General features: G+C 39.1%; 1 protein-coding gene across 1 annotated transcript in view; it reads left to right on the forward strand.

Moving 5' to 3' along the window:
• Window positions 1-13,509, forward strand: part of LOC113011304 (disks large-associated protein 1-like) — a 76,169-nt gene extending 62,660 nt beyond the window's left edge. The window contains exons 12-14 of the mRNA XM_026150784.2: window positions 310-401; window positions 1,115-1,267; window positions 5,751-13,509. Of these exons, the coding sequence (XP_026006569.1) occupies window positions 310-401; window positions 1,115-1,267; window positions 5,751-5,975 (470 nt within the window). The 3' untranslated portion in view covers window positions 5,976-13,509. The remainder of the gene's footprint in view (window positions 1-309; window positions 402-1,114; window positions 1,268-5,750) is intronic.
• Window positions 13,510-18,826: the final 5,317 nt, after the last annotated feature.

The following is an 18,826-nucleotide window of genomic DNA, read 5'->3' on the forward strand; positions in this document are numbered from 1 at the left end:
AAGATATTCGAATTTTACACTACTGTAAATAATAATATAGTCCTCAGGATTGTGTGTGACCAGGTAGTCAGCTCTGGTATGTAAAACAAATTCAAACAGTCATAAAATTGAGCATCAAGAGCAATGGCATTTAATGGGACAGGGTTACACCCACAATCAGAGTAGGTTCAAATGTCAAGCTCTCAGAAAAGCTCCTGAGGCTTAAACAAATTTGTTAGTTGCCAATCAGTGATGTTGTAGTATGTGCATGTTAAGAACAGATCAATATGTAGAAGAGTCTCTTTCTAAGCTCTGTGTCTGTGCTTATAGTCCTAGAGAAGATGAGAAGTGCTATGGGAAGTGCTCAGCTTCTGATGTCCCAGAAGTTTGAGCAGTTCAGGGAGCTGTGTGAGGAGAACCTGGTGAGTCTGAAGCAGTGGAAAGCGTTTTGTTTCTGTGTAGCAGACTTAAGCCTAACTAAAAAAAAATTTTTTTTAAATTTCATTTCTTCCTTTTCCTTTTAATGAGCTTTTTAATTTCAAATTTTCCAATATTTTTCTTGTGTTTTCTAATGTTTAACCTTTTAAATTGTTTCATTTACTGAAGAAAAAACCTTTACTTTGATTATACAGTGAATATTTGATTGACTGATCAACTGAATGTAATAAAATATTAGTAATGGCAAATGGTAATTAATGCCAAGCTTATCATACAAAATGTCATCATATATTTCTATAACTGCATACCAGTATCTTTTACTATTTCAAGTCAAGTCAAGTAGTGTTTTATTGTCAGCCCAACAATATATACGCTCAAGTATGCGGTGGGACGAAATATTGTCCTCCTGGATCAAATGTGTGTAAAAATAATAAAATGAAAATGAAAAAATTCAAATATACATTTAAACAACCATACAGAAATAAGATAAACTAAGAATAAGTACGGGAGTGTTGTACTTGAATAGAAATAGAGTAAGAATAGAAAAGAATGAGAATATTTACAATACACAGACAGAATTCACAGACAAGTTTTTTGAGATACTATATATACAAAGTTTAACATGAGAGTGTGTATAACAACTTTTTATTCATTTTCTTGTTTTTTTTCTATTCTTCCTGCTTATCTACTGTCATAGAACCCCAAAGCCCACCCTCGTCCAGTAGCCTCAGATCTGGCCGGTTTTTGGGATATGCTTCAGTTGTCAATCGAGAACATAAGCCTCAAATTTGATGAGCTTCACCAGCTCAGAGCCAACAACTGGCGGCCCTTGGATCCCCCAGACAGAAAGGTACATTCACAACTTCCATCATCCATTGGCTACATGATTGCTGATCCAGCTCTTTCACTGCATTACTTGCCAAAAGATGACCTCTGTCGGTTCCTTCAAACCTTTTTAAGCATTCACTGCTGACACATTAGAGGTCAAAGATTCCTGCTCAAAACATTCCTAAAACTAATATGTGTGGCTACACATCATGATTTTGACTTATAATATTAATAATAATAATAATAATAATAATGCATTTATTATATTTATTTATATATTTAAATACTATTTAAGTCAGTTTTACACAAGTTCAGTTGATATATACACAATACACTAGACTTGACATGGTACCTGCATTTAATTAAAATAATTAACCTTAAGCTAAGTGTAAATATTGAAAATCAAGGTTTGAGTCATGACAGCACAGAATCTTAGAGCAAGCAGTTTTCCATAACTCTCAAATGACTGAAAGCTACAGATAACCTTCTAGTGACGTGGCTCTGTTACAGCCTAAAGCAAACCTCATGTGACTCTGTCAGACTTCATGTCCGACTTAATGATTTAAAAAAATAAAAATAATATAAAAACTTGGTTCACTGTGTTGACATCAGAGAAAAGTAAGCAACACTAAAACAATTGTCTCCCCCAGGACTGTAATCAGAAAAAACCATCTGGCTCTATGATAGTACAGTCCTTGTTATTGTCATGTTCTGTAAAAAAGTCATGATGATTGTTGAAGATCCAAAAAGTTAAATGTTGCTGGATCTGTTTGTTTTAAGCATCTAACTGTTGAACTCACAGGGGTCTGAGTGTGATGATGTCAGACTGCTTAGTGACATAAATGTGCCTGCAAAGTTGTTGGAAGGCTTAAATACTGAACATGAGCAAACACAGTCAGATAAAAATGAAAAAATATTCAGTGTGACAACCAGGATCTGTTTCTTATACTTGATTTAATCTGTCCAGGGTTTACAAGATTGCAAACTGAAAGCACTTTGCCTTTTTTAACAGTTACTATTACACAAACTGTTCATTTTAAGGTCCTTATTCATGTGTGTTCTTAAGCCCCTCTCAGACGTGCATCCACTGATGTTAATTGTATGACATATTAATATGTTTGATCGTGAGTAACAAAAGAAACCAGTCCATTTATTTCATATATGTTTACCAACCAATTTATTAGGTATACTTGTTCAACTCCTTGCAAATATCTAACCGGATAATCACATAGGAGCAGCTCAGTTCATGTAGACATGTCAACATGGTCAAGATGTCCTGCTGAGCATCGGAATGTGGACGAAAGGTGATTTGAATGTATTCTCAAATGGCCTTCTCAGTCACCAGATCTCAATCTAATATAGGATGTGGTAGAATGGGACCCACATATCGTGAGGAATGTTTCCGGCAACTTGTTGAATCTATGCCATGAAGAATTGAGGCAATTCTGAAGGCAACAGAGAGTCCAACCTGGAACCTACACATTAAACAGCCAGTGTACAAATTGCAAATTGCATTCATACCAGTCATGAAGTTATAAGTTATGCTGACACTCTCACACCTTTAACTCAGATGTAAGGTGAGCCTACACTAATGTTTCACTGTTAGCAGAATAAAATGAACACAGTCTTTGAGTGTCAGACTCAGTGAAGGCAGCAGTAGGGGAAATAGGAGCGTCTACTCATTACTTTGGATGGTGACCTACTTTGGAACATCCCTTAAGGTTCACAGGTTGTGTAAGGGTTTTTCTAACAATAACAATAACAGCATAATTACTGTACTTTCACCAAAGAGTGTAGGTGTGGAATTATTTTTGCAATCACTCTGGTATCATGTTTTGATTTTCCTTGTTTACAAAAACTGAGAAAATGTCAGGAAAAAAAATCATGTTTTGGCTTAAAATCTCTATCCATGTAAAGTTGGCAGGGTGTCCTAACAAAAGTCACAAAAAACAAAAGCATCTGACAATTTTGCCCCCTTCCCCACTTGAAAAAAAAGAACAAGAAAAAAACTTTTATCATTAATGTGAATGACAGCTGAGGTTTCTGTGGTTATACAGATACTGTTGCCTGTGCATACGTGTGAGTGGATCTGTAAATGTTGCAGATGTTCAGCATCATTGTGAATATTAACTGGCTTTTTAATTTGCTCTCATTGTTGTCTTTTTCTTTCTTGTGTGTGTTTTTTTGTGTGTGTATTGACAGTGAAGGTGCTTGCAAACATCAGTCAACATAAGAGCAATGCCAACAGCACAAGGCCTTGACCCCTGTGGGCCTCCTAGGATTCATCATGTCTGTCTTTCCATCCATCTATCCATGCTGCTCTCTGCTCTTGCTTCCTTCTTTCACTTACAGCCACCTTCCTGTCTGTGGCTTTTTGCTTTGTTTGTTGTGTGGCTAAAACATTTTACAGGACATCAAACTGCTACACACCAGTTCACAGTAGGTGCATTTATAAGGAAATGAAGCTCAGGCTAACCCTTTATGATTGAAGTATAATTCAGATATTTTATTTCCAATGTACACAGCAAGTCTTCTCATTCTTCTGTTACTTCAATCAATAGCAGATTTTTATTTGCATATCTTTCCATTTAGTTAGTACAGTCCCGATCAAAAGTTTAAGCCCACTTAAGAAATGGCCAAAAATCATATTTTGCATGGTTGGATCTTAACAAGGTTCCAAGTAGAGCTTCAACATGCAACAAGAAGAAATGGGAGCAAAACATTTTTTGAGCCTGCAATTTATTGAAAACAACACTAAAACTGGAACAGGCTGTTTTACAGCTGATCAAAAGGTTAGGCCCACACCTCCAAAAAACCTGTAAGGCCCCCCCCCCCAAACAGAAATCAAAGTTCCAAACATGAACTCTGTAATGAGTAGCTCCACCGTTATTGTTGAGCACTTGGAAATTTGTTGCGGCATGCTTGATGCAAGCTTTTCCATGAAGTGAGTGGTGAAGACGGCCGCACGAAGGGCATCTACTGTTGTCAATTGGATTTAGATCAGGGGAACATGCAGGGTGATATTATTCTCCTGGAAGAAGTCCCTTGTCCAGCGGGGATTGTGCACTGTAGCACTGTCCTTTTGAAAAACCCAGTTGTTACCACACAGACGAGGGCCCTCAGTCATGAGGGATGCTCTGCAACATCTGGACATAGCCAGTGGCCGTTTGACGCCCCTGCACCCCTGAACTCCATTGCTCCACTGAAGGAAAAGCACCCCAGACCATTATGGCACCCCCGTCCACTGTGGCATGTAGAAAACATCTCAGGTGGGATCTGCTTGTCGTCCCAGTAACGTTGGAAACCATCAGGACCATCAAGGTTACGTTTTTTCTCATCAGAGAATAAAACTTTCCTCCACCTTTCAGTGTCCCATGTTTGGTGCAAAGGGTCAGTTGTGTGGCGTTCAGGGAGACGAGGCCTTGTTTTGTTTTTGAAGCCCTTCAGTCTCAAATGCAGTCTGATGGTTATGGGGCTGCACCAGTAACGGCCTTAATTTGGGTCGAGGATCGTCCAATGCCTTGATGGACAGCCAATTATATTGTCTGGCTCAGTGCTGAGACATTTTTTTGGGTCTTCCACTTGACTTTTTAGCCACCAGGATCATTTAAGAAAGTCCAAATGACTGTCCTACTGCGTCCCACCTCACTGCTTATGCAGTTCAACAACCCGACCACGTTCAAAAAGGGAACGTTTTTTGCCTTTGCCATCATTAATTGTATCATTTCAATTATATGATTTTTGTAATTTAGCTAGCTTAAAGAGCAGCAATAATTTTAGCAAAATTGTCGAAAGTTTTGTTTTCAAGCCCGCCTTCAGTTCATATTTTTAGCAATTAAAATGAGACGGTACTCGCATTTTAATAGCTGGGATCAGCAGGAAGTGTAAAAATGAAGAGAAAAGACTGAAGCACAGAGCTATAAAATAATTATTTCAGGACATTTATGGTGCCATAGAGTGGAATCTAAATATTGAATAAATTGGAGCTATATCAGTCCTGCAAGGAAATAAAGAAAATGTCATATGTGCAGGAGCAGTCCTTGCCACATGATAGATAGGAAAGATGCATGCACACAGACAAAAGGACCCTTTCTCACTTGAACATATCTAGCTTACAATCATGCCAAAGCCTTGTTTGTTCAGACAAATACATGTCTCTGTCAGAGGTATGACTTCAGCTGTCTTCAAGCATATAGATTGTTACACAGCAACCAAAAAACCTTATTTGAAAGAGAAAATGGAAAGATTCTGATAATCAGTGGGTGACTCATGCAGAATTCTACAGAATGGAAGTCATCTTAACTCATTCTCATTCCTAGGCATACATTAACACACACACACACACACACACACACACACACACGCACACACACACACACGCACACACACACGCACGCACGCACGCACGCACGCACGCACGCACGCACGCACGCACACACACACACAAATAAGTATGTCTTTTTCCTGAAATGTTCTGCCCTTCCCTCCTACCATCCCCCTCCCAGGAGAGGCGGCTCCCACCTCCAGTGCCAAAAAAGCCACCCAAGGGGCCCCATCATCACCCCCCTCTGGCCAGAGACCGCTCACTGGAAAGCTCAGAGAAACAGCGGCAGGAGGCCAGGAAGCGCCTGATGGCCGCCAAGAGAGCAGCATCTGTACGACAAAACTCAGCTACAGAGAGCGCTGACAGCATCGAGATCTACATCCCTGAGGCTCAGACAAGGCTATGAGGACACTGCCAGAGCCACACAGGGTTGACACGCAGTACACACCATTCACACAGAACACAACAAATGTATGGTTGTCCACACAAAGGAAAAGGGTTTAGACGCATCTGGATATATTATTTCATTATGCACAATGCACTCTGAGGATAAATAGAGCTGGAACATTGATGGAACATGTGCCCTTTCCCAATGCTCACCTGTCTCCTGACTGATTTAGTTACCTGTAAATGTAACCATGCTTCCTCTGGATCCAAACTCATGGTCCACATGGTCCAAACTCGGTCATGTTTAAACATTCTTTACAGCAGCTACATGGCAGACACCCCAAAATTGGTTTTAAAATTTCAGTTTATATTCATCAGTTTTCACAGAGTGAGTGTATAGTAGGGAACACTCTCCTGACTGGAGTTTCACAGGTGGGATCTATCTCATAATCAGGTGTTGAACCATAACACGAGTTTGACTTAACAAGTTTACATATCTACAGAGGAAGCAGGTCTTCTTCCACGGGGTATAGCACGTTCATGCACTGTCTATAAATGAGTGGCTGTGCTTTCCAGGTCACAAAAATGAAATCAGCCAACCTAATCTTTAGCTCCACTAGACTCGTGTTCAAAATGTGTCAACTCCTCTCATTAAATCCCTTAAATAAATTTCTCCAAAAGTTATCATGGTATATTAGCTAATTTTATCACTTTTGAAAGGACTTGCTGAATCAGGTAGTTCATATTAGGCCTCACACAGACACTTGCTCAAATACGATCACTCCTGACTCCAAAGTAACAAAGGTGGTGATTGGTTTCATAAGGGTAGCCCAAAATCCAGTGGGTGAAGTAACTGTGGTTATGCTGTTTGTTGCCATGTTGCATTGCAATAGTAACCAGGGACAGAAAAACTCATTCTAGCACCTTTTATGTTTTTTACTTGTGTTTTTGTAGCCTCTGTAGATCCCACACAGGAGACGGGAAGGCATGGGGTCAGATCCCTGAAATCTGCACCGCTGAATGGTGACGCTATGAAATCCAAACGTTCATTCTTTTAATTGTTTGGGGTTATCAGCTGAACAGATTTGGTCAGATCATACAGGTGTCTTTTAAATGCCTTTTTAACTTGTACAAATGAGTACTGCACAGAAGTGATGGACAATCTTACATAAACACACAGAAGTAATAATAATCTTGTGTGACATGAAAACACTTCACATGCCACTCATACATAATGAACACATGAGTGCTCACAGGCAATTTCTTTGGTCTTGTGGCTGAATGAACACTGCAGACTGGTGTCGTATAAAACAGCGTATCACTCCCCCCTCTGGAGAATGCCGTGATCACGATTGTTCATCTTCCTCTCCATCTCCACGTAATTATCAACTAGTATTTCCTTCCTCTAGATGAACCCTCTTAAAAATGACTGAAATGGTTTAAGAAGATCTCTGTTATTTTGCAAATTTCAATACAATTTTATAGTTTGGACATCCTTCAGTGGACAAACAGAGACAGAGACACTGCTAACACAAGCCTTCAGACAACTTCACTGGAGCTTTTCCATATTTGAGTAGTTTCAAGCCTGTCTGACATGGTTGCTCTGTCTCTGCAGTTCAATGCTGTGCTGACCAAAAATTTTATTTTAATGCTTCTTGTGTAAGCAGAAAGCCTTCACATGAATTATTAAGTGCTCATACTGTCAGAAAGGCAGCAGTGTGTCATAAAAGTGTTTGTATCACCACCTGTGCACAGGTTTGCAAATCCTCCCTTTCTTTGGTTTGACTTTAGTTTGTTTCTCCTTGTTGGCTTTCAAGGTGATTTGTCTTTTACCAGGTACTGAAACAGTGTTGGGCAGAGTGCATTGATGGTGCTGAGAGAGATACAGTACATACAGTTGTGGTCAGACGTTTGCTGACACTCATCATGGGCATGAATATCACAGTAATTTGGGGCTTTTACTCATTTCTTTTAACTGTTCTTTTTCCAGGGTGGCCTGTGCCACATACATCTTTAATGGACTTAAAAAACAAGTTTGAGTTTATTTTGGATTTTCTTTCATCCACACAGGGTCAAAATTATACATGCAACCTCAAACGCGTACTCCTACGTGTTATTTGGTTAAATGTCCCCTTAGCAAGCTGCACCTCGACCAGACGCTTTTGGTACGCATAAACAATGTTTGATGATGTTTGAGTACTGCTCTTGGCAGAATTGGAAAAGTTCATTTAAATGAGTTAATCAGTTAGTCCACACATTTACAGTAGGGTTCGAGTCCAGGGATTTGGGAAGACCATTCCAGAATCTTAATGTTTTCCTGCTTTATCTATTCCAAAAAGTTTTGATTTGTGTTTGGGATCATTGTCTTTTTTTCACCCATCTAGCTGTTGGTTCGAGTTGAAGTTGAGGTTTGGAGGTTGTCCTCCATTATTCCATCCACTTTGTGCAATGTACCACTGGCAGCATGATGCTGCCACCACCATGCTTAACAGCTGGTACAGTGTTATTAACGCTGCAAGCATCACCTTTACTCCTCCAAGCATAGCTCTCGTTATTGTGGCCAGATTGCTCAGCTAATGTCTCCCAGGCCACGTTCACCAGAAGGTTTTCCATTTGGGCAACTGCAAATTTCAGTCAAGCTTGAAGGTTTCAATTTTGGAGAGTAGACTTTTTGCTTGGTCAGTAGCCTTTGATCCCCAGCTATTTAAAACACACTTTACCATGGACAGTGACGCTGGTGTTCCAGCAGTTTACAGCTCATGCCAGGCTTGAGCCTGAGTGGTTCCTGGGTTGTTCCTGAACATCCTGAGTAATTTCCTCTCATTTGAGGGTGAAGGTGGTAACACATCTGAATAACTTGTACTCGTGTACAGTTGTTTGAACTGATGATTTGGAAACTGTAGTGGTTTAGAAATAGTTTTAACAGATTTTCCAACTTGTATAAATTTATAATTCTCCTTAGATCTTCACTGAGTTCCTTAGACTTTACCATTGCTCTAACTATTCATCAATCCAGTAGGTGCTGGAAAATAATGTTTATGCTTCAAAGAACAACTACCACTGTCAGACATGATCACTAATGAGAAGTTGATATGTAAGTGGACGGGTTCTTAGCACTTTTCTACTCTACTTGAACACTTAAAGCACTTTATACAACTTACCACATCATCTACGTCTACATACAAGTGATTTCTATGTTACATTCATACACACATTAGACAGCATCAGACAGCATCCTGCCCAAGGATGCTTAGACATGAGACTGGAGTAGCCAGGGATTGAACCACCAACCTTCCAATCAGTACCATGACCCTGTCTGGATTAGAGAAAACAAAAAAATCAAAATAAATTCAAACTTGTGCACTCAATTCTTTTTTTAGTTTTCTAAAATAATTCCGGAAAAGAAAGAACAGTAGAAAAAAGAAAGAATTGTGATCATGAAAAGCTCAAAATTTCCATTACATTTATGCCCATGAGGAGTTTATGCAAACTTCTAACCTCAACTGTAACAGATGACCTTGCCATGATTTGAAGCTGAAGTAAAGCCACAGTAGTTATGCACTAAAAGTGTTCAGCTGATCACCCTTTACATTTGTTTACATTCACTGAGGTAAAATACTGAAATTTATTTGGGTTAAAACCAATAATGACATTGATATAAGCTTACCTGAGCTGTTCAAAAATGTATCATACGTTTTTGGACAGAAGGGGCTCAAAATTTAGTTTTCAGTAGCCATCCAGTGATAGCCATATATATTTTATTTTAACCACAACTATTATCTTTTCCTAAAATAGCCAAGTAGCTAAGTAGGTTTAGTGCCTGGTCAAACAGTGAGTGAAAACAAAGTTCAAGTGTATGACTAATAGAAAAATTTGACAGCCAGTGATCTTGTGTGGGATGTTAACGCTCTAGCTTGTGTTACCAGGCCATAAAGTAAACTTTATTGCATGTGATTCTGACTACAAAACACAACAAATTCATGCCAGAAGCAGAAATTATGATTCGGTTGGTTAATAATCTACAATGTAAAATATTCTTGTTGGATTATAGTTGCAAAACTAAAATAGAAGTTTGTAATTTGAGGGTTGAAGAGAGGTGGTAAGCCATTTGATTCTGTCATGAAACTCTCAGAAGCAGCTAGCAGCTACTTCATTCATGAAAAGCTGTTTGCTCACCTTTTGGTGCCCCAAGTTGAGTTCAATGGGGCATTTGCACCATATGCAAAGTGAAAGTACTTGTGAATTCAGCTGCATTAGCAACTCAAATATTAGCCCTTGTTAGCCAACAGGATGAGGAAAAGTACAGACAATAGTTGGAATCAAGAGAAAGAAACATATTTTCACACCTTATCATGAAGCCCTCTATGCCCTTTTTTAAATTTGCTATCTTTACATCAGATATTTGAAACAGATGGTTCCAGCTGCGCTCAATAAATTTGTCTTCTACGTCTGGAAGCTTCGGGAGAGAATTCACAGTCAGCGGTTGAATTCCATCTAATGGGTTTTGCCAAATGCATTTCAGTTTGCCTGATTACAGAGACTTTGTGTGTAATTGCACCTTATGAATACTTTTCTTAAAGTTTGGTGAAATGCATCATAACCCTGATGATGTCATCAGGTTTATCGTAGTTTGGGCTCGTTAAAAACACATCGTTTGGTGGTGTTAACAAAGAGACACTGTCTGATACTAATGGGTAAAGGTTTGAATCCACGTTGCTTTGATTCTGATTTTGTCTCTTTGGAATTAAAATATGTCAGTGTGCCAAAGTCTTGGAGTACCCAGAAAAACCAGATTGAAGCTTATTAAGTTCAGTATGTTTGGGCTGATCACATTTTTGCAGACTTCTCCTTCAACAGAAATAACTCAGTACTGACGTGAAGTTGCTGCCTGTTACTGCTTACACATAATGAGACATTTTGACCTGGGTACTAAAATGAGAAGACATTCCAATTTCATCTGGGTCTTAGATTTGACTTCTTGGCTAAGAAGCTGCTTCATCAGTGACAAAGGAAAATGTTTAGGGCCAAGCTGATTCTCTCTGAGCCACTTCATGTTGTTAAACTGTGATAATGACATTTATACTACTACAACTGCTATGTATACCAACATGTATCTATTAACAAACTGCCATTCATTTCTTCAACAATCTGGAAATCATCAGTAGGATTCAGAGAATTCTGCAGATGATTCTAAGATAATAATGATGAAGTGTTGTTAATGAAAGTATTCTGTATTATTTTCTTCTTTTGTAATGATGAGGTGTGTGTGTTAGCGTGTGTGGTGAAGGAACGTAATTTTGTACAGGATTTGATTACCTCTGTGTTTTAATGATAATGACAGTGAGCCATATTCAGCGTAAAACACCTTTCTTATCAAGATGAAAGGGCCATACCACTGCAGATTGAATATGCTTTGGATTTTTGGTTTTTGCATTTACAGAATCATTTCTTTTGTATTCCAGTAGCAAGCTTACTGTCTGTGAGTTTGGGGAGACGTGTTGAGTGCGGACAACATGACACAAATGTGAGCAGGAAGCAGGGAGACATACATTTTTAATGTCCTGTATTAAAATTTGCACGTTTCTCAAATTAAAGTGTTGGTTGGACATGCAGAAATGACTGCTAAATAAAAGCTAAACTAAGATTATTAAAAGTGATAAAAACAAAAATGTTAAAGAGCTGTGGAAGATCAGGGCTGCCAGAGAAAATGTAAAGAAAATATCTCTGTTTTGTTGTATCTGTGACAAACAGACATGACAAACAAGAGGAGAATGTTCTGTGACTGATTTGCTAACATTGCACTAACTCACTGGCAGTACAAGTTAATTTCAATAATGACAACCACTCGAGAGCAGTGCAAATTAGCAGGTCAAAGCTATATATTAAAATTCATAAGAAGATCCAATGATTTTAATGATTCTCTAACAGGAAAGAAAGCGTGCTGGAGTTGCTCAGGCAGGTCATTCTACAACTGAGGAGTGCAGCAAATTGTCTTTAAGCGTGAAGTGGGAGCAGCTCCCTGGTTGCTGGTGAGGAGCGCTCGCTGCACTCTGGTTTGTATGCACAGCAGTTCCAAAATGCATTGTGGAGCCAGACATTCTGAACAGTTTAGAATCTATTTATTGATTTGTGGTTGATATCTGGTTAAGGGTTTTATATTTAACGTACTAAAAACTGAAAATAGATCTGCAAAAAAATGAATGAACTAAAATGGAATAAATAATACAGAAGAAGTATTAATATTTGTTAGTTTGGTCAAATGATATCACAGCTTGCCTGATGAGACTTTGATGGATGTGTTTGCTAAGACTCTATAAGAGTGAGTCACCACTTTAAAAATTCTCTGTGTTTTTATTGTAACACCTGTTTTGATTTTCTAAAATCTTGTTTCTGATATGTGCCTGGCATACAATAATAATTAGGAAGACTAAAATTAAGACCCAGACAAATAGAAACAATAAACCCAAATATTTTCAAGCAATTAAGACAAACTGGGAACTAAGTTAGAATGAAATAAACGTTAATTAGAAAAAACCCTCAGATATAATAATTCTGGTTTGTTAAAAGAATGAAATAAACCCATGAATCATAAATGTAAAGAAAGTGATATTCCTCAGGTGGTAGGAGCAGGACCGAGTGACCTAAAAAGTCAGATTAGAATCAAATAGGACTGATGACTCCTATTCTGTAAATATTTAGTTGAATTTTACTAAAGAAATTGAAAATACCTTTATTTTTAAAAGAGTTTAAAGAGTTGATTGTCATTGAATTTTTTTCTCTATACAGTGTGGCCAAGTAGCAGAATATAGAATTAAATGGGAAAAGAAATAAAGATTTAGCAATTTCTGTTTTATGTATCTTTTTAGTTTTTTAATAGTTCTGGACATTCATTCAACTTTAGATATACTGATGCTGAACATCTCTGCAACTCCAACCAGTGGCGGATTTGAGCTCCCTGATTCTCTGCGTTTTTCCTCAGGAAGGAACGGGAAAGAACAGGTCATTTTTAAAATCAGGGTCTCCCAGACATGTTGATCTGTTAATCACAGTCTGTGTGTGTGTGTGTGTGTGTGTGTGTGTGTGTGTGTGTGTGTGTGTGTGTGTGTGTGTGTGCATTCGAAATTTGGATGTGTATCATTTGTATATATATAAAACCATGTCGAAGATACATTGGATGCAAGGTCTCTATAAAGTGCTTCCTGAGTCTCTTGTTTTCTATGTTGGGCCTTCCCTCTGTACGGTCTGGTAGCCTCATTGGGTCATTCTGTAAATTAACTCTCTACTTATCCCTGCAACCGATTTCTGGTGTTTGTACAGAAAATGATAAGGGTGTTTCATAACGCATGCAGACACAATATTAGTACTTACGAATCTATATCTAAGTTGAAAACATGTATTTGGTTTATTTATGATCTTATTTATTGATTTTCTAAAATATGAAATTCTGTTGAAGTGGTCTGTCATGCTCTTATGATCTTATGTTGTATTGTAGAGAGATGATTATATGTCCATAACTATTGATCAGCCCATAATAAAATAACTATTGACTCTTCCATGACTGATCTCTATTTACAACAAATCATCATCATGGTTGTGTTGATATCTTTCGTAGACATCAGAGGACTGGAAAATCAAGCCCAGTGAGCTTTATTAGTAAAGTATCTCCACAGGTGATCCAGCCTGCTTTATTAGCGAAGACATAAGACATAATTCACACACACACAGTGAATACAACTTAATTTTGTTCAGTTCAATTGAATTTTATTCATACAGCGCCAAATCACAACAACAGAGTTGCCTCAAGGCACTTTATATTCTAAGGAAAAGACCCCACACAATAGACAAAGCACCACCAGTCACATGACCCCTTTTGAGCAAGCACATTGGCAACGGTAGGAAGGAAAAACTCGCTTTTAACAGGAAGATGCCTCCGGCAGAACCAGGCTCAGGTAGGGGCGGGGCCATCTGCCATAACTGGGTGAGGTGAAGACGGGAAAAAGACATTCTGTAGAAGAGATCCAGAGATTAATAATAAATAATGACTGTATGCAGTGTGGTATAGTGTCTTTTTCTTGTCAGTACTCCAGGAGGATTTCTCAAAGCTTTAGTGACAGCAGAGATACTCAGAGGCTGTGGCAAGGAATACGAACCATCACAGACTACAAGCGCACACTGCAGACCGCTGTCAGTTCCACCTCTTTGCCGGATGAGCTAAACAAATTCTTCACTCGCTTTGAAGACTCCCCATAATGACCGGGTGGTGACACTATCCCCAGACAGTGTGTGGAGATCCCTTGCCAAGATCAATACATACAAAGCCCCAGGTCCTGATAACATCCCTGGATGAGCACCAAGGGACTGTGCTGCAGAACTCACAGATGTCTTCACGGACATCTTTAATACATCACTGAGCCAGACTGTTGTCCCCACATGCCTCAGAGCCTCCACCATCATTCCTGTACCGAAGAAGTCATCTCCCCCCTGCTTTCTTGACTAACGTCCGGTCACACTCACCCCCATCATTATGAAGGGCTTTGAACGGTTAGCCATGCATCAAATCAAAACATCTCTTGCCCCCAACCTGGATCCACTTCAGTTTGCATACCGGTCAAACCGCTCGACCAATGATGACATTTCAACTGCCCTTCACTCAGCCTCATCTGGACACTAGAGGCTCATACCTTCGAATGCTGTTCATAGACTTCAGCTCAGCATTCAACATGATCATTCCCCAGCAACTCAGACATAAACTGGATCTGCTGGGGATCAGCACCTCGCTGGCTGCTGGTTTTCCTGACAGGAAGACAGCAGGCAGTACGGGTCAGCAGCAACACCTCCAGCACAAGAGCACTGAATACAGGGGCTCCCCAAGGATGTGTGTTGAGGTCACCTCTCTTCACCCTGCTAACCCACGACTGCACACCATCACACAGCTCCAACCTCTTCATCTAATTTGCAGACAACACAACTGTGGTAGGTCACATCAGCAACAACGATGAGACCTACTACAGGAGCGAAGTCAGGCGGAGTGGTGCAGCAACAACAACCTGTATGTGGAGAAGACTAAGGAGATCATCATAGACTTCAGGAGAGCTCACACCATGTATGCTCCACTAACCATCAATGGTGCTGCTGTGGAGAGGGCAAGCCGCACCAACTCCCTGTGTGTGCACATCTCAGAAGATCTCTCCTGATCTCCTGATTTATTTTATTTTTATCTGTTTATCTTTATATTGTCTTAGTGTACACTGAGGGCCATGGGAGCATTGCAGTTTCCAGTTCCTGTGTATGACTGCACATATGGTCTTTGACAATAAAGCTGACTTAGATTTTGATAATGAATAAAAAGGGTGAGTGAAGAAGAGACACTGAATGCATCATCAGCAGTCTACACCTTTTGCAGCATAACTAAGGGACAATTCAAGGTCATCCAATCCAGCCCCAACTATACGCTCTGTCAAAAAGGAACATTTTCAGCCTAACGGATGTCTGTCTCCTGAACTGAAACTGGGAGCTGAGTTTTCATCACCTCATCGACACTCTTTGTTATGATGTTTGAACTCTGCTGATTCGAGTGATTTTGATGGGGGTGGAAAATAGGATTCTGGATTTAACAGGGAGCCAATGAAGAGAAGCCGCTAGGTTAGTCATTAATATGCTACTGCATGGCTTGTATGAAAAATTCCTGATCCTCAGCTTCATCTACCCACTGAAGTCGTTGCTAGCCCGATAGTGAGTTTTTCCTGAACCATTCATGTATTTGGTGTCTGGTGAACCCTGAGCCAATGACCTGTAGTTATATTGTAAGGTCTGAAAAACTGAACTTAAAGATGCACTGCAGATGTGTCAATAAAAAGCCAGAGAGGCTGACAATGACCACTGTTTACTTTTAAGGCTTTGTTGTAATAAATGAAACAAGATCCAAAGCATTTGCCAAGAGAGGTGGAAAGATAAGAAATGTATCACCAACCCATCATTGTACATGATTCTGAATGAGAGAAACTGTGTTTTGTACTTGTTAGACACAGAATTATAATCAACATGTGATTTTGCTGATAGTTGGTCGTGCTTAATTTCTTAAATATAATCAGGTGGAGTTTAATCAACATAAGGAATAAGAAAATATATTAACGATTGTCTCACTGAGAGTCTGGCCTTTGTTCATGTGACACTTGACCTACTGATAAATCTAAAGGTGACAATGCATAAACTGAATGATGCACAAAGTGAAGTACCTTCATATGTGGTTGAATGATTAGGTCATAACAAAGCACAACATAAAAAAGAAGAAAATGTAATGAAGTGAAGTAGTGAAGTTTAACCTTCATTTTAAATCATGTTTGTGGAAAAGTTGAGTAGATAGAGAGAGGATGGTAAGGTGGCTGGACATCAGGTGACTAAATGTAAACAACATTGATTTGATATCACAGGAGTTATGAGGCCAGATGTTATCTCGGAAGCGGGGGGGGGGGGGGGGGGGGGGGATGTCTTCTGTGAGATGAGCAGTTGAGAAGATCAACCACTGCCCAAACTGTGAATTTGCAAATATTTTCTTTGTAATTTAGTTTTTTCTCCTGGTTTTTGCCGTGTTACCTTATAGATTCAAGAGGATTTGGCTTTCCATTGTTTTCCTGGGGGACTGGATTTCCAAGGGATGCTGCTTTCCTGTTGGACTATTATTGTCAGCAAGGGACACAGGGATAAGTGCATCTTCAGATTAGGTTGTGCTCAATCCTTTGCGTCACAAAGATCAGAACAAAGTCAACATTAGCTCAGAGTAGGTTCAATAGATTTTTTAACCAGGGAGCCATTCCCAATTTCCTGCACTAAAAAAACATGTTGGATTTAATTCAATAGTGGACATTAGTTGCACACAGATGTTTTGCTTTTGCAGCAACTTAAACGATTTAATAAACCTGTGCATTTTTGTTGATAAAACATGACTAATGAAGTAATTTGAGCTCTTGGAATATTTTAGTCCTTCACAATTTCTTTTCATTTTATTCCAACACTATTCAGTAACTTTTACCCCAATACTACTTGGTCACTTAAACATTATATGTTATCTTCATATTGCATAACGTTCAACAAAGTCTAGAGTCTGGTCAGCATAAAAGGTTAATGGATTTACAAAAACTTCTGCTCCATCCATCTTCTTATCTTTATCGGGGTTGGGAGGCCTGTGCCAGATGTGATAAGAGACAGGGTACACCCTGGACAGGTTGCAGGTCTATCACAGAGAGACAAACAACCATTTAACTTGCATTCACACTTATGGGCAGTTTTGAATCACAGATGAACCTAACTCTAACAACTGTATGACTTTTAACTGTGGAAGGAAACCACAATACCCAGAGAGAACCTACTATAAACTAGCTGCATTGTGGATTTGAACCCAGACTCTTCTGAGTGTGAGGTAACAGTGCAAACCACCGCGCCACCGAGTTGTCGATCCCAACTGAACAAAATTAGGAAAGCTATGATTTCAACCCATATGGAATAAAGTTTGTATCTGTCTTGTGTGAAACTTGTATGAAAAGCATATAAGAGTGAAAACAGATATAAGATCCCTTGAAAAATTATATAATGAAACTTGTATGTTTTGGATACTTACTAAAACAATGTATGAAAGTAATGAGAAAGTGTCCACTTTCATGATCACATATAAGTTTTTACTATTTCTTTTCCATATGGTAAGCCTTGATGCAGAATTTTCTTTACGTGTTGTCCTTGACATGTTAAACCACAATTAATAGCAGTAGCAGACACGCGGTGTGTGTGTGGTTGTCTGCCTCTTAGAACTCCAATGATTTTCCTGTGGTTTGAAATCTCATGTGATCTTGTCAGTTTTGTCCAGGCCACTGTAACCACTGTTACTAGATTGTATCATGTCATCTTAACAAGAACAAATGAAGTTGTTGAATTTCATGCAGATCCCACATGAGTTCATTATGTTCACCATAGAAACATGAAAGTGTTTTGTTCAAATAACAAGTTAGACTTTTGTAAATGTAACAACCACCCAATTTCCTTTTTTTGAGTGTGTATTGGGGTGCTGGTACCACAGATCACGCATTACAACACATTAATGAATGCAGTAAGAGCTTGGACCTGGAAGCAGGGTCTGTACACCATCAGTGAAAATGATAAAACAAACTATAAGGTATTGTAAGTGCAAAGTACAAAGAGCTCATTTTAGGTGTTAGTAGGACGTTGCTAGGCAACATGTCCTAATGCCTGATATATATAAGAACGTTAAGGATACCTGTGAACCAGTTTTGGTTGTTCAACCCTTTATTGTTCAGGAGTAATTTGAAACCAGAGATGTCATGTGTTGGATTAATATTCATCTGTGATGCATATTCAGCTTCATCTGTCCATTTTCTCCTGGCATGCTCATTTTTGATTTTCCTGTTTGTGTTTTGATATTAATGTCTAAATTGAGAAAGTTCTATGTTCCAAAAAATAATCTGACTTGACTTAGTTCCTGTTGCTATGCGCCTCGCTGTACCACTGTCACAGTGCTGGTCAGTCCTCCGTGTGGCATGTACACCCAGGTGCCCTGAGATTCTAAGCAGAGCCATATTTCTAACAAATGAACACTGGCTGCAGGTTTCAATTGGAAACAAAACGTCATACCATTTGTAGCAGGTTAATAATCCTGATCATTTTTTAATTTTAAACTACTTCCTGCATTTATGCATGTTTCAAAATAATCTAACTTTCTGGTTGCAGATTTACATGAACATAGGAGATGTTATTGCCACACACTGTCACACTGTTGGGCATCAGTACATATTTGGTGAGACAAGGGAGAGAAAATGCAGCCATCAGCCTGCATACTGGAATTGCGTTTTCCCCAGTAACCAC

The sequence above is a fragment of the Astatotilapia calliptera genome, chromosome 18, assembly GCF_964374335.1.
Source record: "Astatotilapia calliptera chromosome 18, fAstCal68.1, whole genome shotgun sequence".
NCBI classification, from domain to species: domain Eukaryota; kingdom Metazoa; phylum Chordata; class Actinopteri; order Cichliformes; family Cichlidae; genus Astatotilapia; species Astatotilapia calliptera.